General features: G+C 50.5%; 1 protein-coding gene across 4 annotated transcripts; it reads right to left on the reverse strand.

The window, feature by feature from the left end:
* Positions 1-99: 99 nt before the first annotated feature.
* PGAP3 (post-GPI attachment to proteins phospholipase 3) lies at positions 100-22,968 on the reverse strand. Of its 4 annotated transcripts, none has more exons than XM_038753651.1 (8): positions 22,786-22,968; positions 9,680-9,777; positions 8,011-8,163; positions 2,249-2,311; positions 2,080-2,141; positions 1,836-1,907; positions 354-558; positions 100-260 (listed from the first exon to the last, which is right to left on the reverse strand). In XM_038753651.1, exons 1-8 carry the CDS (start codon positions 22,961-22,963, stop codon positions 120-122), a joined length of 972 nt encoding a protein of 323 aa, XP_038609579.1. In that variant the 5' UTR covers positions 22,964-22,968; the 3' UTR covers positions 100-119. The 4 variants fall into 4 exon arrangements, with proteins under 4 accessions (XP_038609579.1, XP_038609581.1, XP_038609580.1 ...); XM_038753652.1 differs by having other exon boundaries at positions 122-260; positions 1,836-1,972; XM_038753653.1 differs by lacking the exon at positions 8,011-8,163.
* Positions 22,969-23,323: the final 355 nt, after the last annotated feature.

Raw genomic sequence — 23,323 nt, forward strand, 5'->3', positions numbered from 1 at the left:
GTCGGCGGGTCACGGATGAAGTCGGAAGCGTCACGAAGGCATAGAGGGGGTCAGAGAGGGGGTCTTCCCTGGGAGGCAGTCGGGGGTCGAGGGGGAACGGCGGCCTCCGTAGTCCGACGTCAGGAAGCCAAAGGGAACCCAGGCGTCGGGGCCCGGGCGCGGCCGCAGGGGAGGAAGGGCTCCGGCCAAGGCCCCGTCAGTCCATCTTCAGTCCCTCTTCGGTTGCCCTGAGCAGGTACAGGCTGTCGTCCACCAGGAAGCTGCGGGGAGGGAGGGAGGGAGAGAGTGAGGGCCACGGGCTGGGCCCCTTCCCGCTAGGCCGCGGAGCCCCCCGCCCCCCGGCCCGGGCTGACCTGTAGAAGAGCACGTGGACGGGGATGGTGCTGATGTGCCACAGCGCGTGAGCGTCCAGGACCCAGAAGATGGGCGGGAAATCGAGCAGCTCCAACAGGGCCAGCCCCTGCAGCAGCACCATCACCACGGCGCACTTCCACACGTGGGGCAGGCGCGGGACGTTCCTCAGGCACCAGCCCAGCCACCACACCAGATTCACCAGGCCTGGGGGCGGCAGGGACGTGCCGCGGTGCGCAGACATGCACCAACACACTCACCTCCTCCAAGAGGCCTTCCCTAACTAAACCCTTCTCTCCTCCTCTGCCACGGCGTGCCTCAGTGGACAGAGCCCGGGCTTGGGAGTCAGAGGTCGTGGGTTCTAATCCCGGCTCTGCCACTTGTCAGCTGGGTGACTTGGGGCAAGTCGCTTCACTTCTCTATGCCTCATTTCCCTCATCTAGAAAATGGGGATAAAGACTGTGAGCCCCACGTGGGACAACCTGATGACCTTGTGTCCTCCCCGGCGCTTAGAATAGTGCTTTGCACATAGTAAGCACTTAACAAAAGCCATTATTATTATTATTATTATTATTATTATCACCCTGACCTGCTCCCTTTATTCACCCCGCCTCCCAACCCCACAGCACTTACCTCCATATCTGTCACCAATTTATGTATATTAATGTCTGTCTCCTCCTCTACACTGTGAAGCTTGTTGAGGACAGCGGATGTATCTGTTTATTGTTGTATAGTACTGATCCTAGTGCTTAGTAATAATAATAACGATGGCGTTTATTAAACGCTTACTATGTGCAAAGCGCTGTTCTGAGCGCTGGGGAGGTTACCAGACGATCAGGTTGTCCCACGTGGGGCTCACAGACTTCCAGATGAGGTAACTGAGGCCCAGAGACGTGAAGTGACTTGCCCAAAGTCACACAGCTGACAACTGGCTGACAGTTAGCTCTCTTCCTCCCTTCAAGGCCCTGCTGAGAGCTCACCTCCTCCAGGAGGCCTTCCCACACTGAGCCCCTTCCTTCCTCTCCCCCTCGTCCCCCTCTCCGTCCCCCCCATCTTACCTCCTTCCCTTCCCCACAGCACCTGTATCTATGTATATATGTTTGTACATATCTATTACTCTATTTATTTTACTTGTACATATCCTATTTATTTTATTTTGTTAGTATGTTTGGGTTTTTTTTATCTCTGTCTCCCCCTTTTAGACCGTGAGCCCGCTGTTGGGTAGGGACTGCCTCTATAGGTTGCCAACTTGGACTTCCCAAGCGCTTAGTACAGTGCTCTGCACACAGTAAGCGCTCAACAAATATGATTGATTGAATTGGCGGAGCGGGGATCTGAACCCGTGACTTCTGACTCCAAAGCCCGCGCTCTTTCCACCGAGCCACGCTGCTTCTCTGCACGCAGCACGGTAAGCGCTCCATAAATACGACGACTGACATGTGTGTTCCCGCCTGCCCCCCGGCCCCACGCGCGCCCGGCCTCACCGAAGCCCACGTTGGCTGCCATGTTGTAGCCGTAGTCGAAGCGGACGAGGGTCAGGTACGTCACGTGCCCGGCTAACAGCAGCAGCAGGACGCCCCCGAAAGCGCTGGCCAGGGCCGGCCTCCGGAGCCCCAGGGTCCTGGGGGCAGAACCGGCCCGGGGCCCGGGGAGACCCTCGTGGTCCCCCCGGCCGGCCGTCTCCTCTCTGACCCTGTCCCCCCATCCCGCCCCGTGGGTCCAGCTCACCTCACGCAGCACAGGTAGACGGAGTGCAGGATCACGGCCGAGGCGCAGAAGTAATCCATTTTCTGTGGAGAGGGGGGTTTCGAGATTAGAGGCGGACCCGCTTGTCGTCTGGGGCGCGGGGGGCTGCTTAGAGGCCGAGCAGTGACGGGGGGGTGGAGAGAGGCCTCACCTCGGTCAGACTGGTGTCCCGCGTGTGAAACACCGTTGACCAGAACCAGGCGTTAAGAGAGACCTGTCGGGGCGAAGGGAGCCATCACTGGGGGGGTCGAGGGAGGCGGAGGGACGGCTCTGCCCTGCCAGTCCCCTCCTTCATCCCCAAACCGGGACGCGGGGGTGGTGGGGTCGGGCCTGCCTAATCTCTCCAGGGCCGAAACGGTCCCGGGATCTCTGGGAAAGAGCCAAAATTCTTCCAGCCAGGAGGGAGCGAGGGGAATGGGGCTGCGGGGGCGGGAGGAGAGATGTGACTGGTCTACACTCCACCGGTGTGGACGAGGAGGGAGGGGTTGGGGGCTCACCACGTGCCACGCATAGAGAAGCAGCGTGGCTTAGCGGAAGGAGCCCGGGCTTGGGGGTCAGAGGCCGTGGGTTCTAATCCCGGCTCCGCCACTTATCAGCTGTGTGACTCTGGGCAAGTCACTTCCCTCCTCTGGGCCCCATCTGTAAAATGGGGATGACGAGTGGGAGCCCCACATGGGACAACCTGATTACCCTGTGTCTACCCCGCGGCTTAGAACAGCGCTTGGCACATAGTAAGCGCTTAGCAAATACCTTCAGTATTATTATCTCTATATGTTGCCAACTTGGACTTCCCAAGCGCTTAGTACAGTGCTCTGCACACAGTAAATGCTCAATAAATACGATTGATGGTGATGATGATGATTATTTCTTCTAGCTTGGGGGTCTCCCCAGATGGGCCCGGGGCAGGAAGGGCGGTAGAGGGATGGACAGGGAGTGGATGGGCTAGGGGAACAAGTGCAGATGGGTAGCCTCTTGGTCCTGCCCGCCCTGAGTGGAGCTCGGGGGGGCCAGGGAAGAAACGGGCTGGGGTCCCTGGCCCTGCACCCCAATCTAGGCTGAAGGAAGAAGACATGAGAAGCAGCGTGGTTCAGTGGCAAGAGCACGGGCTTTGGAGTCAGAGGTCATGGGTTCGAGTCCCAGCTCCGCCACGCGTCTGCTGTGTGACCTTGGGCAAGTCACTTAACTTCTCGGAGCCTCAGTTACCTCACCTGTAAAATGGGGATGATGACTGTAAGCCCCATGTGGGACAACCTGATCACCTTGTATCCCCCCAGTGCTTAGAACAGTGCTTTGCACATAGTAAGCGCTTAACAAATGCCATCATTATTATGAGAGAGGCAGGGGGCCCTCTGATCGCGCAGTCGGTGGCGTCTCCGCGTGACCCTGTCTTTAAACCAACAGCCGGTCTCGTCTTCTAGTCCCGTCCCGCCCCGCTGGGGCCGGGGACCTCAGCCCGGGAGGACAGGGGTGGTTTGGGCCGTGGGCTCCGTGGCTCAGGAGAGGGCGGATGGATAATAATAATCAATAATTACAGTATTTGTTGGGCACTTACTATGTGCCAGGCACTGTACTGAGTGAGAAGCAGCGTGGCTCAGTGGAAAGAGCCCGGGCTTTGGAGTCAGAGGTCATGGTTCCAAATCCCGGCTCCGCCAATTGTCAGCTGCGTGACTTTGGGCAAGTCACTTCACTTCTCTGTGCCTCAGTTCCCTCATCTGGAAAATGGGGATTAAAACTGTGAGCGCCCCCCCCCACCCGTGGGACAACCTGATCACCTCGTAACCTCCCCAGCGCTTAGAACAGTGCTTTGCACATAGTACCATCGTCATTATTTTTACAAGCGAACCGAGTTGGACACAATCCCTTGTCCCACATGGGGCTCCCGGGCTCAATCCCCATTTTACAGATGAGGTAACCGAGGCACAGGGAAGTGATTTGTCCACATTCCTCAGGCCGACCGGAATGTCCCCGCTGGGCCTGACCAACCTGGAAGGAGGCCGGATGCCCTGAGGAGAGGGGCAGGGATAGGGAGCAGCACAGCCAGGGCCCGGGGGGAGAGTCGAGCAATGCCAGCCGACAAAAAAAGGCTGCACAGGGCAGGGCCCACAGGGCTCAGTGGGCAGGAGACCTGCCTACCAACTCTGTTGTATGGTATTCTCCCAAGTGCTTAGTACAGTACTTGGCACTTAGAAAGCGCTTAATAAATACCATCGATGATGATGATGATGGCACCAGATGCAAACCCAAGGTCCAGCCAGGGGCTGAAGGAGTCCCGATTATCGCCTCTTCAGATTATATCAAAGAGGCTGGGGCTGGAAGGCCAGGCAGCCCGGGAGAAAGCGAAGACTCAGATCTGAAATAGGGGGAACCTCTGGGGCCTGGTGGTCCTAATCTGGGGTGTTCAGGAGGGTAGGGGTAAAGAGCGAGGGGGTGCAGGGGTGTAAGGGTTGGCCCCAGGCCCAAAGTAGGAGCCCCAGGACTAGGGAAGGGTGGTGGGAAGGTAGCTGGGTGCCTCTCCCAAAAAATTTGTTGAGAACCGTGCAACCAGCTCACTGCCACAGAGGAGGGTGGGTCAACCCTGCATGGAGCCAAGGGGTTGGATAATAAATAAATAATAATAATGGCATTTGATAAGCGCTTACTATGTTTGAAACGCTATTCTAAGCACTGGGGGGGGGATACAAGGATAATAAATAAATGATAATAATGGCATTTGATAAGCGCTTACTATGTTTGAAACGCTGTTCTAAGCCCTGGGGGGGATACAAGGTGATCAGGTTGTCCCACGTGGGGCTCACAGTCTTCATCCCCGTTTTACGGATGAGGGAAATGAGGCACAGAGAAGTTAAGTGACTTGCCCAAAGTCACACAGCTAAGTGGACAACATTAATAATCATGGTATTTTTAATAATAATAATAGTATTTGTTAAGCACTTACTCTGTGCCGGGCACTGTACTAAGCACTGGGGTAGATACAAGATAATCAGGTTGGATACGGTCCCTGTCCCACATAGGGCTCACAGCCTTAATCCCCATTTTACAGATGAGGGAATTGAGGCACAGAGACGTTAAGCGGCTTGCCCGAGGTCACACAGCAGACGAGCGGCGGAGCCGGGATGAGATAACTCTCCAGTTTGGGGAACCGATGACTTTGGAATTTCATTCCTGCAGGGGAGGGGAGGCTCTGATGACTGTCTGTCGGCCTGGTCTGGTGGCCACTTAGCAGCAGGTGGGTTGCCCAGCCAAGGGGCACCAGAGAGCCTCATCATCATCATCATCATCATCAATCGTATTTATTGAGCGCTTACTATGTGCAGAGCACTGTACTAAGCGTTTGGGAAGTACAAATTGGCAACACATAGAGACAGTCCCTACCCAACAGTGGGCTCACAGTCTAAAAGATAATAATGGCATTTATTAAGCACTTAGTATGTGCAAAGCACTGTTCTAAGCGCTAGGGAGGTTACAAGGTGATCAGGCTGTCCCACGGGGGGCTTACAGTCTTCATCCCCATTTTACAGATGGTGGAACTGAGGCACAGAGAAGTTCAGTGACTTGCCCAAAGTCACACAGCTGGCAATTGGCAGAGCCAGGATTTGAACCCATGACCTCTGACTCCAAAGCCCGGGGGCTTGGTGCCTGAGGGGAGAGTGGAGGTCTGGAGGCTAGGAGGGAGTTAGGCTAGATCTGGCAGCTCCCTGGGCCCCCAGCTTGCCACGGCAGGAGGTTGAAGGGGGGGCTAAGCAGGGGTAGGATGGGGCATAGTGTCAGCCCTAGCGCAGCAGGAGACCAGATAGCTGGGCCCCCTTGGGAAGAAGCTGCCCCAGCTCTGGGTTCGAATCCCCCACTCCCACGTTGTCGGGGAGGGTAGGAAACAGGAGTTGGGAGGCGGCGTGGGAGTGTGGGGAACAGGGTGGGAGCGGGGACTGTTTCAGGTGGGGCACGGGAACTCCGAAGCCAGGAGCCGCCAATGGCAGAACCAACTCGCGGGAATCCCGCCGCAGCAGAAGGAAGTCAGAAATTCCCAGGCGCTAAAATGGGGCCCAGGGAGCTGCCAGATCTCCCTGCCGGAGACCGGCGGTTATTAATAACTCAGCGGTCAAGAGCGGGCCACAGGGGCCCAGCCCGGCACACCGCTTTGACTGGCGGCGGCGGAGGAGGGGCACGGGGTCCCCGACCTCTCAGGGTCATCTCATCCTTCCCCCTGCCCCCGGGCAAACGCGGGGCAAAGCCGGTTCAGGCCTTGGCAAGCTTGACAAGGGCCCCGTGGACACTCGCAGCCTGCCCTCAGCCTCCTCGTCTGGAGGAAAAATAGCTCCCACATCCTCAGCTGGGGAGGGGACGATGTGTTTTCAGCGGGAATGGGCAAAGGGCAGCTCTAGGCCCGCGGGCGGGCTGGACTGTGCCCGGGACAGAGAGAAACAAGGTAACGACGGTGTCACAGATGCCGTCGTTGCCACACCAAGGTGATGAGGGTGGGGAAGGGGATGCAGGGCAAAACACCCAAATGGAAACCTAAAGCGGCCCCTAATCCTGGCATGCCCTCCCTCCTCAAATCCAACAGAAAATTACTCTCCCCCGCCTTCAAAGCCTTCTTGAAGGCACATCTCCTCCATGGGGCCTTCCCAGACTAGAGGCTGCCCCCTTTTCCTCTTCTCCCACTCCCTCTGTGCCACCCTAACTTGCTCCCTTTGTTCTTCCCCACTTCTTCCCCCCTTTTAGACTGTGAGCCCACTGTTGGGTAGGGACTGTCTCTATATGTTGCCAATTTGTACTTCCCAAGCGCTTAGTACAGTGCTCTGCACATAGTAAGCGCTCAATAAATATGATTGATTGACTGATTGATTCCCCCCTCCCACCCCCACAGCACTTATGTATATACCTGTCATTTATTTATTTGTGTTGATGTCTGACTCTCCCCTCCAGATAGTCAGCTCATTGTGGGCAGGGAATAATAATAATAATAATGATGATGGCATTTATTAAGCGCTTACTATTTGCATAGCACTGTTCTAAGCACTGGGGAGGTTACAAGGTGATCAGGTTGTCCCACGTGGGGGTTCACAGTCTTAATCCCCATTTTACAGATGAGGCAACTGAGGCCCAGAGAAGTGGAGTGACTTGCCCAAAGTCACCCGGCTGACAATTGGTGGAGCCGGGATTTGAACCCATGAGCTTCTGACTCCAAAGCCCGGGCTCTTCCCATCGAGCCACGCTGCTTCTCTGAGCCACGCTGCTGGAATGCTGCTGTTTATTGTTGTAAGGCACTTTCCAAGCGCTTAGTACAGTGCTCTGCATACAGTAAGCGCTCAGTAAAGACGACTGAATGAATAATGAATGAATGAACCCCGTCCTAAGAGGGGTCAGTGGGTGGGACGGACCTGAGCTGTAAACCTAGGTGGTCTGGGTGAAACGTGTCCTGAGTGGAGCACGCTTGAGCTTGTGGATGTCCTGGGTGTCCTACGTGCCCTGAATTTCATTCATTCATTCACTCAATCGTATTTATAATAATAATAATGGCATTTGTTAAGCGCTTACTATGTGCAAAGCGCTGTTCTAAGCGCTGGGGAGGTCACAAGGTTGTCCCACATGGGGCTCAGCCCCCCACGGCAGTTGGAAAGTTCTTCCTTAGGTCTCACTCACCGTTCTCTTGCGGCAGTTAAGGTCTGTTCGGTGGGCGCGGACGACGACTAGGGTCGGCGTATGACCCCCCACTTGTTGATGTTGGGCTTTTTCCTCCTCAGAACCGACTCCCCCAACTCCGTCCGCTCTTCCTCTTGGGACCGTTATCCCTCCCCGTTTGCCCCCCACCCCGGAATCCGAACTCGTGCATCCTTGCAGCCAAGCGCTAGGGAGCCGGGAATGGGGTGGGGGACGGAGGAGCGTCGGGGGGCAGGGGGTGGCCCACCCACATACCGAGGCGAAGGCTACGCAGGTGGGGTACATGGGGGAGGCGGCGGGCACGGCGGTGCGGTAGCGACTTAGCATGACCAAGTTGGCAAGGCCGTTGAAGAAGGAGGCCAAGGCCGAGGCAGGCTCCTGGAAGAACAGGAACCGGGAGAAGGGCCACTGGGAAGGAAGGAAGGAAGGGAGACACAGGTTACGGGGACACGGCGGGATAAGAATAATAATAATAACAATAAGGATGGTATTTGTTAAGCGCTTACTATCTGCCGAGCACTGTTCTAAGCGCTGGGGTAGGTACAAGGTTGTCCCACGTGGGGCTCACAGTCTTAATCCCCATTTGGCAGATGAGGCAACTGAGGCACAGAGAAGTCAAGTGACTTGTCCAAAGTCACTCAGCTGATCAGTGGAGGAGGCGGGATCTACCTGCCCTCTCCACCCCTGGCCTTTCCTCCGCCGGAAAGTACGATCGATCCTCAATGACCAACCACGAGGCCGAGGGAACGCTGGATAAATGAAATCCGTGGATAATCGCTTAGAACAGTGCTTTGCACATAGTAAGCGCTTAACAAATGCCACCCTCATCATCCCCAACCTACCCTCCAACTCCTTAGGGTCCTCTGCCTTCCTTCAGAGTGGCTATTTGGGTATTTGGATTTTCCTAGTTAGTTCATTGCGGCATTTATTTATTTTATTTTATTAGTATGTTTGGTTTTGTCTCCCTCTTTTAGACTGTGAGCCCACTGTTGGGTAGGGACTGTCTCTGTATGTTGCCAATTTGTACTTCCCAAGCGCTTAGTACAGTGCTCTGCACACAGTAAGCGCTCAATAAATACGATTGATGATGATGATGATTTATTCAGCATTTACTATGTGCTCAGCACCGGGGCGGACACAGGGAATGAGCGCCGACACCGTCCCTCCTGCACACCACCTCTAGGATAGGGAATGCCGGAACTTGATCCCCATTTTACAGATGAGGAAATTGAGGGCCTGAGTGGTTAAGGATCTTACCTCCTTCCCTTCCCCACAGCACCTGTATATATGTATGTACATATTTATTACTCTGTTTATTTTACTTGTGCATATCTATTCTATTTATTTTATTTTGTTAGTACGTTTGGTTTTGTTCTGTCTCCCCCTTTTAGACTGTGAGCCCACTTTTCGGTAGGGACTGCCAGCTTGGACTTCCCAAGCGCTTAGTACAGTGCCCTGCACACAGTAAGCACTCAATAAATACGACTGATTGATTGATTGATTAAGGGCCTTCCCCAAATCAGGCCAGTGGCAAAGCTGGGATTAGAGAAGCAGCAAGGCGTAGGGGTTAGGGAGCAGGCCTGGGAATCAAGAGAAGATTATGGGTCCTGATCCCGGCTCTGCCACTTGTCTGCTGTGTGACCCTGGGTAAGTCACTTCACTTCTCTGGGCCTCAGTTTCCTCATCCGTAAAACGGGGCTCGAGACAGCGAGCCCCCCGGGGGACAGGGTCTGTGTCCAGCCCCATGTGCTTGTATCCATCCCGGCGGTTAGTACTGTTCTGTCTCCCCCTTTTAGACCGTGAGCCCACTGTTGGGTAGGGACCGTCTCTATATGTTGCCGACTTGGACTTCCCAAGCGCTTAGTACAGTGCTCTGCACACAGTAAGCGCTCAATACATACGATTGATTGATTGATTGACTCACCTTGCCGTGGAACTGAGGCACGCCGTAGCCGTCCCGGAGGTAGAGGCCGACCGTCAGCCACATGCAGTCGTACAGGCAGTCATCCCGGCAGGTCCAGCCTGGAAAGGAGAGTTCATCGGAACACGTCCCTAAAACCCAGTTCGTTCATTCATTCAATCGTATTTATTGAGTGCTTACCGAGTGCAGAGCACTGTACTAAGCGCTTGGGAAGTCCAAGTTGGCAACATATAGAGACGGTCCCTACCCAACAGCGGGCTCACAGTCGAGAGTTCTTGGACCTCCTCCGGACCGGGCTGTTCCCTCGGTGACGTGGGGCTGGGAGGGACAGCTTGGTGTAGTGGACAGAGCACGGGCCTGGGCATCGGAAGGTCATGGGTTCTAATCCCGGCTCTGCCGCTTGCCTGCTGGGTGACCTCGGGCAAGCCACTTCACTTCTCTGGGCCTCAGTTACCTCACCTGGAAAATGGGGATTGAGGCTGTGAGCCCACGGTTGGGTAGGGACCGTCTCTATATGTTGCCAACTTGGACTGCCCAAGCGCTTAGTACAGTGCTCTGCACACAGTAAGCGCTCAATAAATACGATTGATTGACTGCGAGCCCCATGTGGGACAGGGACTGTGTCCAACCCAATTTGCTTGTATTCACCCCAGCATTTAGTAATAATAATAATGATGGCATTTATTAAGCGCTTACTATGTGCAAAGCACTGTTCTAAGCGCTGGAGAGGTTACAAGGTGATCAGGTTGTCCCACGGGGGGGCTCACAGTTTTTTAATCCCCATTTTACAGATGAGGGAACTGAGGCACAGAGAAGTTGAGTAATAATAATAGTAATAATAATGATAGTATTTGTTGAGCGCTTACTATGTGCTGGGTACTGTACTAAGCGCTGGGGGGGGGGATACAAGCAAATTGGATCAGACACAGTCCCCGTCCCACATGGGCCACACAGTGTCAAATCCCCATTTTACAAATGAGGTAACTGAGGCACAGAAAAGTGAAGTGAGTTACCAAAGGTCATACAGCAGACAGGTGGCGGAGCTGGGATTAGAACCCAGGTCCTTCTCACTCCCAGGCCTGTCCTATAATAATAATAATAATAATAATGGCATTTATTAAGCACTTACTATGTGCCAAGCACTGTTCTAAGCGCTGGAGAGGTTACAAGGTGATCAGGTTGTCCCATGGGGGGCTCACAGTTTTTTAATCCCCATTTTACAGATGAGGGAACTGAGGCACAGAGAAGTGACTTGCCCAAAGTCACACAGCTGACAGTTAGCGGAGCCGGGATTTGAACCCATGACCTCTGACTCCAAAGCCCAGGCTCTTTCCACTGAGCCACGCTGCTTCTAGTACAGGGCCTAGCACAGAGTAAGCCCTTAACAAATGTCATCATCATAATAATTACTGTTATTATTAGCAGCGTGGCTCAGTGGAAAAGAGCCCGGGCTTTGGAGTCCAAAGGGCATGGGTTCAAATCCCAGCTCTGCCAATTGCCAGCTGTGTGACTTTGGGCAAGTCACTTCACTTCTCTGGGCCTCAGTTCCCTCATCTGGAAAATGGGGATGAAGACTGTGAGCCCCCCGCGGGACAACCTGATCACCTTGTAACCTCCCCAGCGCTTAGAACAGTGCTTTGCCCATAGTAAGCGCTTAATAAATGCCATTATTATTATTATTATTATTATTATTATTATTATAGGACAGGCCTGGGAGTGAGAAGGACCTGGGTTCTAATCCCAGCTCCGCCACTTGTCTGCTGTATGACCTTTGGTAAATCACTTCTCTTTTCTGTGCCTCAGTTACCTCATTTGTAAAATGGGGATTTGACACTGTGTGGCCCACGTGGGACGGGGACTGTGTCCGACCCAATTTGCTTGTATCCCCCCCAGCGCTTAGTACAGTGCCCAGCACATAGTAAGCGCTCAACAAATACCATCATCATTATTATTATTATTACTCAACTTCTCTCTGCCTCAGTTACATCATCTGTAAAATGGGGACTAAGTCTGTGAGCCCCACGTGGAACAACTTGATTACCTTGTAATAATAATAATAATAATAATGGTATTTGTTAAGCGCTTACTATGTGCAAAGCACTGTTCTAAGCGCTGGGGGGGATTCAAGGTGATAAGGTAGTCCCACGTGGGGCTCACAGTGTTAATCCCCATTTCACAGATGAGGTAACTGAGTAACAGGGAAGTGAAGTGACTTGCCCAAAGTCACACAGCTGACAAGCGGCAGAGCCGGGATTGGAACCCATGACCTCTGACTCCCAAGATCGGGCCCTTACCATTGAACCACACTGCTTCTCTGTATCTGTTCCTGTATCTACCCCAGCAATTGGTCATGGGTTCGAATCCCACCTCTGCCACACATCTGCTGTGTGACCTTGGGCAAGTCACTTAATTTCTCTGAGCCTCAGTTACCTCATCTGTAAAATGGGGATTAAGACTGTGAACCCCACATGGGACAACCTGATCACTTTGTATCCCCCCCAGCGCTTAGAACAGTGCTTTGCACATAATAAGCGCTTAACAAATGCCAACATTATTATTATTATTATTATTATTATTATTATTATTATTATTATTATTATTATTATTTGCTCATAGTAACCGCTTAATAAATGCCAGAGAAGCAGCGTGGCTCAGTGGCAAGAGCCCGGGCTTGGGAGTCAGAGGTCGTGGGTTCTAATCCCGGCTCCACCACTTGTCAGCTGTGCGACTTTGGGCAAGTCACTTCAATTCTCTGTGCCTCAGTTCCCTCATCTGTAAAATGGGGATTAAGACTGTGAGCCCCACGTGGGACAACCCTGATGACCTTGTATCCCCCCCCCCCCCCCCAGTGCTTAGAACAGTGCGTGGCACATAGTAAGCACTTAAAAAATACCATCATTATTATTATTATTACCCCAGTGCTTATAACAATGCTTGGAGAAGCAGCGTGGCTCAGTGGAAAGAGCCCGGGCTTAGGAGTCAGAGGTCGTGGGTTCGAATCCCGGCTCCACCACAAGTCTGCTGTGTGACCTTGGGCAAGTCACTTAGCTTCTCTGAGCCTCAGTTACCTCATCTGTAAAAACGGGGATGAAGACTGTGAGCCCCACGTGGGACAACTTGATCACACTGTATTCCCCCCCAGCGCTTAGAACAGTGCTTTGCACATAGTAAGTGCTTAACAAATGCCATTATTATTATTATTATTATTATTAATATAGTAAATATTTAACAAATACTATTATTATAAAATGAAAAATGGGGCCACTAAGGGCCAGATGAGGGGAGCCGGGGCCTGGGGCGGGGCCTCAGGAGAAGGGGGCACGGCCTGAGGGGCCTTTTAGATTGTGAGCCCACTGTTGGGTAGGGACTGTCTCTATATGTTGCCAACTTGTACTTCCCAAGCGCTCAGTACAGTGCTCTGCACACAGTAAGCGCTCAATAAATACGATTGATTGATTGATTGAAAATGAGGGGCGTGGCCTGTGGGTTTAAGGAGGCAGTGTGGCTCAGTGGAAAGGGCTCGGGCTTGGGAGCCAGAGGTCATGGGTTCTAATCCCGGCTCTGCCACTTGTCAGCTGGGTGACTTTGGGCAGGTCACGCCACTTTTCTGGGCCTCAGTGCCCTCATCTGGAAAATGGGGATGAAGACTGTGAGCTCCACGCGGGACAACCTGATCGCCTTGTATTCCCCCCCAGCGCTTAGAAAGGTGCTTGGCACATAGTAAGTGCTTAAAAAATACCAACATTATTATTATTATTATTACTAATAAGGAGACTGAGCCCCTTCCTTCCTCTCCCCCTCGTCCCCCTCTCCATTCCCCCCATCTTACCTCCTTCCCTTCCCCACAGCACCTGTATATATGTATATATGTTTGTACATATTTATTACTCTATTTATTTATTTTACTTGTACATATGGATTCTATTTTATTTTGTAGTATGTTTGGTTTTGTCTCCCCCTTTTAGACTGTGAGCCCACTGTTGGGTAGGGACTGTCTCTATATGTTGCCAATTTGTACTTCCCAAGCGCTTAGTACAGTGCTCTGCACACAGTAAGCGCTCAATAAATACAATTGATGATGATGATGATGATGATGAGAAGGGGGCGTGGCCCGCGAAGGGGGAGTGGCCCGTGGGGCCTGAGGAGAAGGGGGAGTGGCCTGCGGGCCAAAAGAAGCAGCGTGCCTCAGTGGACAGAGCCCGGGCTTGGGAGCCAGAGGTCATGGGTTCTAATCCCGCCTCTGCCACTTGTCAGCTGGGTGACTCTGGGCAAGTCACTTCACTTCTCTGGGCCTCAGTGCCCTCATCTGGAAAATGGGGATGAAGACTGTGAGTGCCACGTGGGCCAACCTGATCACCTTGTATCCTCCCCAGCGCTTAGTACAGTGCTTCGCACACAGTAAGTGCTTAACAAATGCTATCGTTATTAATGTTATTAATAAGAAGGGGGCGTGGCCTGTGGGTCTGAGGAGAAGGGGCGTGGCCGGGGGGGGTCTCGTGCCTGTAAAGGGGGCATGGCGGAAGCAACGTGCCTCACTGGAAATGATGGCATTTTTTAATGATGGCATTTTTATTAAGTGCTTACTATGTGCAAAGCACTGTTCTAAGCGCTGGGGGGGGTTACAAGGTGATCAGGTTGCCCCACGTGGGGCTCACAGCCCTAATCCCCATTTTACAGATGAGGGAACTGAGGCCCAGAGAAGTGAAGTGACTTGCCCAAAGTCACACAGCTGACAGTTGGAGGAGCTGGGATTTGAACCCATGACCTTTGACTCCAAAGGCCGGGCTCTTTTCCACTGAGCCACGCGGGCTTGGGAGCCAGAGGTCATGGGTTCTAATCCCTGCTCCGCCACTTGTCAGCTGGGTGACCTTGGGCAAGTCACTTCACTTCTCTGGGCCTCAGTTCCCTCATCTGGAAAATGGGGATGAAGACTGTGAGCGCCACGTGGGACAACCTGATCACCTTGTATCCTCCCCAGTGCTTAGAAGAGTGCTGCGCACATAGTAAGTGCTTAATAAATACCATTATTATTATTATTATCATTACTAATGAGGAGAAGGGGGCGTGGCCCGCAAAGGGGGAGTGGCCCGTGGTGCCTGAGGAGAAGAGGGTGTGGCCTGAGGGGCCTGCAATCAATCAATCAATCAATTGTATTTATTGAGCGCTTACTGTGTGCAGAGCACTGTATTAAGGAGCGTGGCCTGCGGCCCTAAGGAAGCAGCGTGCCTCAGTGGAAAGAGCCTGGGTTTAGGGAGCCAGAGGTCATGGGTTCTAATCCCGCCTCTGCCCCTTGTCAGCTGGGTGACTTTGGCCAAGTCACTTCACTTCCCTGGGCCTCAGTTCCCTCATCTGGAAAATGGGGATGAAGACTGTGAGCGCCACGTGGGACAACCTGATCACCTTGTATCCTCCCCAGCGATTAAAAGAGTGCTGCGCACATAGTAAGTGCTTAATAAATACCATTATTATTATTATTATCATTACTAATGAGGAGAAGGGGGCGTGGCCCGCAAAGGGGGAGTGGCCCGTGGTGCCTGAGGAGAAGAGGGTGTGGCCTGAGGGGCCTGCAATCAATCAATCAATCAATTGTATTTATTGAGCGCTTACTGTGTGCAGAGCACTGTATTAAGGAGCGTGGCCTGCGGCCCTAAGGAAGCAGCGTGCCTCAGTGGAAAGAGCCTGGGTTTAGGGAGCCAGAGGTCATGGGTTCTAATCCCGCCTCTGCCCCTTGTCAGCTGGGTGACTTTGGCCAAGTCACTTCACTTCCCTGGGCCTCAGTTCCCTCATCTGGAAAATGGGGATGAAGACTGTGAGCGCCACGTGGGACAACCTGATCACCTTGTATCCTCCCCAGCGATTAAAAGAGTGCTGCACACATAGTAAGTGCTTAATAAATACCATTATTATTATTATTATCATTACTAATGAGGAGAAGGGGGTGTGGCCCGCAAAGGGGGAGTGGCCCGTGGTGCCTGAGGAGAAGAGGGTGTGGCCTGAGGGGCCTGCAATCAATCAATCAATCAATCGTATCGTATTTATTGAGCGCTTACTGTGTGCAGAGCACTGGACTAAAGAGCGTGGCCTGCGGCCTAAGGAAGCAGCGTGCCTCAGTGGAAAGAGCTCGGGTTTGGGGGCCAGAGGTCATGGGTTCTAATCCCACCTCTGCCCCTTATCAGCTGGGTGACTTTGGGCAAGTCACTTCACTTCCCTGGGCCTCAGTTCCCTCATCTGGAAAATGGGGATGAAGACTGTGAGCGCCACGTGGGACAACCTGATCACCTTGTATCCTCCCCAGCGTTTAGAAGAGTGCTTCCCACATAGTAAGTGTTTAACAAATGCCATTATTATTATTATTATTATTATTACTAATAAGGAGAAGGGGGCATGGCCTGTGGGCCTACGCAGAAGGGGCATAGCCTGGGTGCTGGACCTTTGGGCAAGTCACTTCACGTCCCTGGGCCTCAGTTCCCTCATCTGGAAAATAATAATAATAATAATGATGGCATTTATTAAGCGCTTACTATGTGCAAAGCACTGTTCTAAGCGCTAGGGAGATTACAAGGTGATCAGGTTGTCCCTCGGGGGGCTCACAGTCTTCACCCCCATTTTACAGATGAGGGAACTGAGGCCCAGTGAAGTGACTTGCCCAGAGTCACACAGCTGACAATTGGCAGAGCTGGGGTTTGAACCCATGACCTCGGGGATGAAGACTGTGAGCTCCATGTGGGACAACCTGATCACCTTGTGTCCTTCCCAGTGCTTAGAACAGTGCTCCACACATAGTAAGTGCTTAACAAATGCCATTATTATTATTATTATTATTATTATCATTATCATTATTAATAAGGAAAAGGGGGCATGACCTGCTTAGAAGGGGCTGTGGTCTGCGGGCCTGAGGAGAAGGGGCATGGCCTGCAGGCCTAAGGAAGCAGCGTGCCTCAGTGGAAAGAGCCCGGGTTTGGGGGCCAGAGGTCATGGGTTCTAATCCCGCCTCTGCCCCTTGTCAGCTGGGTGACTTTGGGCAAGTCACGTCACTTCTCTGGGCCTCAGTTCCCTCACCTGTAAAATGGGGATGAAGACTGTGAGCTCCACGTGGGACAACCTGATCACCTTGTATCCTCCCCAGCGTTTAGAACAGTGCTTCGCACATAGTAAGTGCTTAACAAATGCCATCATTATTAATAGTATTTAATAAGAAGGGGGCGTGAGGTGAAGGGGCAGGGCCTGCGGCCCTTAGGAAGCAGCGTGGTTCGGTGGAAAGAGCCTGGGCTTGGGAGCCGGAGGTCATGGGTTCTAATCCCGGCTCTGCCACTTGTCAGCTGTGTAAGTCACTTAATTTCTCTAGGCCTCAGTTCCCTCATCTGTAAAATGGGGATGAAGACTGTGAGCTCCACGTGGGACAACCTGATCACCTTGTATCCTCCCCAGCGTTTAGAAGAGTGCTTCACACATAGTAAGTGCTTAACAAATGCCATTGTTATTATTATTATTATTATTATTGTTATTATAATTATTAAGGAGAAGGGGCATGGCCTGTGGGCCTGAGGTGATAGGGTGTGACCTGTGGTGCCTGAAGAGAAGGGGGCACAGTCTGAGGGGCCTGAAGATGAGGGCTTAAGCGCTTAGTACAGTGCTCTGCACACAGTAAGTGCTCAATAAATATGACTGATGAGGGGCATGGTGTGTGGGCCTAAGGAAGCAATGTGGCTCAGTAGAAAGAGCCAGAGATCATGGGTTCTAATTCATTCATTCATTCAATTGTATTCATTCATTCAATCGTATTTATTGAGTGCTTAATGTGTGCAGAGCACTGTACTAACCGCTTGGGAAATACAAGTTGGCAACATAATCCTGACTCTGCCACTTGTCAGCTGTGTGACTTTGGGCAAGTCACTTCACTTCTCTGGGCCTCAGTTCCCTCATCTGTAAAATGGGGATGAAGACTGTGAGCTCCACGTGGGGCAACCTGATCACCTTGTATGCTCCCCAGCGCTTAGAACAGTGCTTCGCACATAGTAAGTGCTTAACAAATGCCATCATCATTATTATAATTATTAAGGAGAAGGGGTGTGACCTGTGGTGCCTGAGGAGAAGCAGGTACGGTCGGTTTGAGGGGCCTGAAAATGAGGGGTGTGGTGTGTGGGCCTAAGGAAGCAATGTGGCTCAGTAGAAAGAGCCAGAGGTCATGGGTTCTAATTCATTCATTCATTCATTCAATTGTATTTATTCATTCATTGTCATATTTATTGAGTGCTTACTGTGTGCAGAGCACTATACTAAGCGCTTGGGAAGTACAAGTTGGCAGCATAATCCTGACTGCCACTTGTCCTCTGTGTGCCTTTGGGCAAATCACTTCACTTCCCTGGGCCTCAGTTCCCTCATCTGTAAAATGGGGATGAAGACTGGGAGCCCCCCGTGGGGCAACCTGATCACCTTGTATCCTCCCCAGCGCTTAGAACAGTGCTTCGCACATAGTAAGTGCTTAACAAATGCCATCAATATTTTTATCATTACTAATACAGCGTGGCTTACTGGAAAGAGGACGAGCTTTGGAGTCAGAGGTCATGGGTTCAAATCCCGGCTCCGCCAACTGTCAGCTGGGTGATTTTGGGCAAGGCACTTAACTTCACTGGGCCTCAGTGACCTCATCTGTAAAATGGGGATTAAAACTGTGAGCCCCCCCGTGGGACAACCTGATCACCTTGGAACCTCCCCAGCGCTTAGAACAGTGCTTTACACATAGTAAGCGCTTAACAAATGCCATTATTATTATTATTATTATTATTATTATTTTGGCCTGTGGAGAAGGGGGCATGGCCCACGGAAACTGAGTAGAAAGGGGCGTGGCCCGAGGAGAGGGGGTGTGCCAGTGCTTTGCACATAGTAAGCGCTTAATAAATGCTATTATTATTCTAATTATTATTATTATTATTATTATTATGTTGAGGCAGGGGCATGACCCACAGGGCCTGAGGAGAAAGGGCATGGTTCAGTAGAAAGAGTCCGGGCTTTGGAGTCAGAGGTCATGGGTTCAAATCCCTACTCTGCCAATTGTCAGCTGTGTGACTTTGGGCAAGTCACTTAATTTCTCTGCGCCTCAGTCACCTCATCTGTAAAATGGGGATTAAGATTGTGAGCCCCCCATGGGACAACCTGATCACCTTGTCACCTCCCCAGCGCTTAGAACAGTGCCTTGCACATAGTAAGCGCTTAATAGGGAAGCAGCGTGGCTCAGTGGAAAGAGCCTGGGCTTTGGAGTCAGAGGTCATGCGTTCAAATCCCTCCTCTGCCACTTGTCAGCTGTGTGACTTTGGGCAAGTCACTTAACTTCTCTGGGCCTCAGTGACCTCAGCTGTAAAATGGGGATTCATTTATTCATTCATTCAATCGTATTTATTGAGTGCTTACTGTGTGCAGAGCACTGTACTAAGCGCTTGGGAAGTTGGCAACATCTAGAGATGGGCCCTACCCAACAGTGGGCTCACAGACTAGAAGGGGGAGACAGAGAACAAAACCTATTAACAAAATAAAATAAATAGAATAAATATGGACAAATAAAATGAGTAATAAATACGTACAAACATATATATGCATATATTCTAGACTGTGAGGTTGGCAACATTTAGAGACGGTCCCTACCCAACAGTGGGCTCACAGTCTAGAAGGGGGAGACAGAGAACAAAACAAAACCTATTAACAAAATAAAATAAATAGAATAAATATGTACAAATAAAATGGAGTAATAAATACATACAAACATATATATGTATATATTCTAGACCGTGAGGTTGGCACCATCTAGAGACGGGCCCTACCCAAGAGTGGGTTCACAGACTAGAAGAGGGAGACAGAGAACCAAACAAAACAAAATAAAGTAAATAGAATAAATATGGACAAGTAGAATAAAATAGAGTAATAAATACGTACAAACATATATATATATATATATATATATTCTAGACCGTGAGGTTGGCACCATCTAGAAACGGGCCCTACCCAATAGTGGGCTCACAAACTAGAAGGGGGAGACAGACAACAAAACCTATTAACGAAATGAAATAAATAGAATAAATATGGACAAATAAAATAGAGTAATACGTACAAACATATATATGTATATGTTCTAGACTGTGAGGTTGGCAACATCTAGAGACGGTCCCTACCCAACAGTGGGCTCACAGTCTAGAAGGGGGAGACAGACAACAAAACAAAACCTATTAACAAAATAAAATCAATAGAATATGTACAAATAGAATAAATAGAGTAATAAATATGTACAAACATATATATGTATATGTTCTAGACTGTGAGGTTGGCAACATCTAGAGACGGTCCCTACTCAACAGTGGGCTCACAGTCTAGAAGGGGGAGACAGAGAACAAAACCAAACCTATTAACAAAATAAAATCAATAGAATATGTACAAATAGAATAAATAAATAGAGTAATAAATACGTACAAACATATATATATATATATATATATATATATATATATATATATTCTAGACTGTGAGGTTGGCACCATCTAGAGCCGGTCCCTACCCAACAGTGGGCTCACAGTCTAGAAGGAGGAGCCAGAGAACAAAACAAAACATATTAACAAAATAAAATACGTAGAATAAATATGTACAAATAAAATAGAGTAATAAATACATACAAACATATATATGTATATATACTAGACTGTGAGGTTGGCACCCTCTAGAGACAGGCCCTACCCAACAGTGGGCTCACAGACTAGAAGGGGGAGGCAGAGAACAAAACCTATTAACAAAATAAAATAAATAGAATAAATATGGACAAATAAAATGAGTAATAAATACGTACAAACATATATATGTATATATTCTAGACTGCGAGGTTGGCAACATCTAGAGACGGGCCCTACCCAACAGTGGGCCCACAGTCTAGAAGGGGGAGACAAAGAACAAAACCAAACCTATTAACAAAATAAAATAAGTTTATAGTAGAATAAACATGTACAAATAAAATAAATAAACACATCCGCCAAGCTAGCTCTCTTCCTCCCTTCAAGGCCCTACTGAGAGCTCACCTCCTCCAGGAGGGCTTCCCACACTGAGCCCCCTCCTTCCTCTCCCCCTCCATCCCCCCCCGCCTTACCTCCTTCCCTTCCCCACAGCACCTGTATATATGTATATATGTTTGTACATATTTATTACTCTATCTATTGACATTTTACTTGTACATATTTATTCTATTTATTTTATTCTGTTAACATGTTTTGTTCTCTCTCCCCCTTCTAGACTGTGAGCCCACTGTTGGGTAGGGACCGTCTCTCTATGTTGCCAACGTGTACTTCCCAAGCGCTTAGTACGGTGCTCCGCACACAGTAAGTGCTCAATAAATACGGTTGAATGAATGAATATACATATATTCTGTTAATATGTTTTGTTTTGTTGTCTTTCCCCCTTCTAGACTGTGAACCCACTGTTGGGTAGGGATCGTCTCTAGATGTTGCCAACTTGTACTTCCCAAGCGCTTAGTACAGTACTCTGCACACAGTAAGCCCTCAATAAATACGACTGAATGAATGATTGAATATACATATATTCTGTTAATATGTTTTGTTCTGTCTCCCCCTTCTAGACTGTGAGCCCGCTGTTGGGTAGGGACCGTCTCTAGATGTTGCCAACTTGTACTTCCCAAGCGCTTAGTACGGTGCTCTGCACACAGTAAGCGCTCAATAAATACGATTGAATGAATGATTGAATATACATATATTCTGTTAATATGTTTTGTTTTGTTCTCTGTCTCCCCATTCTAGACTGTGAGCCCACTGTTGGGTAGGGACCGTCTCTCTATGTTGCCAACGTGTACTTCCCAAGCGCTTAGTACAGTGCTCTGCACACAGTCAGAGGTCATGGGTTCAAATCCCGGCTCTGCCAATCGTCAGCTGTGTGACTTTGGGCAAGTCACTTCACTTCTCTGGGCCTCAGTTCCCTCATCTGTAAAATGGGGATTAAGACTGTGAGCCCCCTGATGGCCTTGTAACTTCCCCAGAGCTTAGAACAGTGCTTTGCACATAGTAAGCACTTAATAAATGCCATCAAAAAAAATGTAAGCGCTCAATAAATACGATTGAATGAATGATTGAATATACATATATTCTGTTAATATGTTTTGTTTTGTTCTCTGTCTCCACCTTCTAGACTGTGAGCCCGCTGTTGGGTAGGGACCGTCTCTCTATGTAGCCAACGTGTACTTCCCAAGCGCTTAGTACGGTGCTCTGCACACAGTAGGCGCTCAATACTATTGAATGAATGATTGAATATACATATATTCTGTTAATATGTTTTGTTCTCTGTCTCCCCCTTCTAGACTGTGAGCCCGCTGTTGGGTAGGGACTGTCTCTATATGTTGCCAACTTGGACTTCCCAAGCACTTAGTACAGTGCTCTGCACACAGTAAGCGCTCAATAAATACGACTGAATGAATGATTGAGTATACATATATTCTGTTAATACGCTTTGTTTTGTTGTCTGTCTCCCCCTTCTAGACTGTAAGCCCACTGTTGGGTAGGGACCGTCTCTAGATGTTGCCAACTTGGGCTTCCCAAGCGCTTAGTACAGTGCTCTGCACACAGTAAGCGCTCAATAAATACGATTGTATTTATTTACATATTTACATATTTGTACATATTTATTACTCTATTTATTTATTTATTTATTTTGCTTGTACATTTCTATCCTACTTATTTTATTTTGTTGGTATGTTTGGTTCTGTCCTCTGTCTCCCCCTTTTAGACTGTGAGCCCACTACTGTCTCTATGTGATGCCCATTTGTACTTCCCAAGCGCTTAGTACAGTGCTCTGCACATAGTAAGCGCTCAATAAATACGATTGATTGATTGATTGATTGATGGATGGATTGATTGTTATACAGGTGCTGAGGGGAGGGGGAAGGAGGGAGGGGGCGTGGCCTGTTGGAGAAAGGGGCGTGGTCTGTTACTGGAAGGGGGCGTGGCCTGTCGGAGGAGGCGTGGCCGGTTGCTGAAGGGGCGTGGCTTGTAAGAGGGGGCGTGGCCTGTTGGAGAAGGGGCGTGTCCCGCCGCCAGGGGGCGTGGCTCGCGGAGGGATATGGCGGTTACCTGCCACGCGCATGTAGATTGGCTGGCGGGACCGGAAGTGCCGCAGCGCGAGCCCGGAGCAGTTCCGCTGCTCGCACTTGAGCACGCAGTCCCGGTAGACGGGCTCCCTGTCGCCCTGGGAGGCGGAGGCCAGCGCCGCCGCCGCCACCACCGCCAGGAGGGCCTCCCCCCACGCCATCCCGTTCACCCGCCGCCCCGCGCCGCGCCCGACCGCCATTCCGGGGGGCACTTCCGGTCCCAACAGGGATCACTTCCGGTTCCAACCGGAAGTGCTCCCCCATCTTCCTACCCCCCGACACTCGTGAGGAGGGGGAGAAAGGTTCCGAGAGTCATCCTGTCAGTTGGATGCTTTGAGCGCTTAAATCATCATCATCAATCGTATTTATTGAGCGCTTACTATGTGCAGAGCACTGTACTAAGCGCTTGGGAAGTACAAATTGGCAACATCTAGAGACAGCCCCTACCCAACAGTGGGCTCACAGTCTAAAAAGGGGAGACAGAGAACAAAACCAAACATACTAACAAAATACAATCAATC

This window comes from Tachyglossus aculeatus, chromosome 11 (genome assembly GCF_015852505.1).
Source record: "Tachyglossus aculeatus isolate mTacAcu1 chromosome 11, mTacAcu1.pri, whole genome shotgun sequence".
Classification (NCBI taxonomy): Eukaryota; Metazoa; Chordata; class Mammalia; order Monotremata; family Tachyglossidae; genus Tachyglossus; species Tachyglossus aculeatus.

Coding starts and splice junctions, on each gene's coding strand:
- PGAP3 (XM_038753651.1), bottom strand. CDS start 22,963: ATGGCGTGGGGGGAGGCCCTCCTGGCGGTGGTGGCGGCGGCGGCGCTG. Junction 9,778..22,785: donor AATCTACATGCGCGTGGCAG/GTAACCGCCATA, acceptor TCTCCTTTCCAG/GCTGGACCTGCCGGGATGAC. Junction 559..1,835: donor GGCAGCCAACGTGGGCTTCG/GTGAGGCCGGGC, acceptor TGCCGCCCCCAG/GCCTGGTGAATCTGGTGTGG.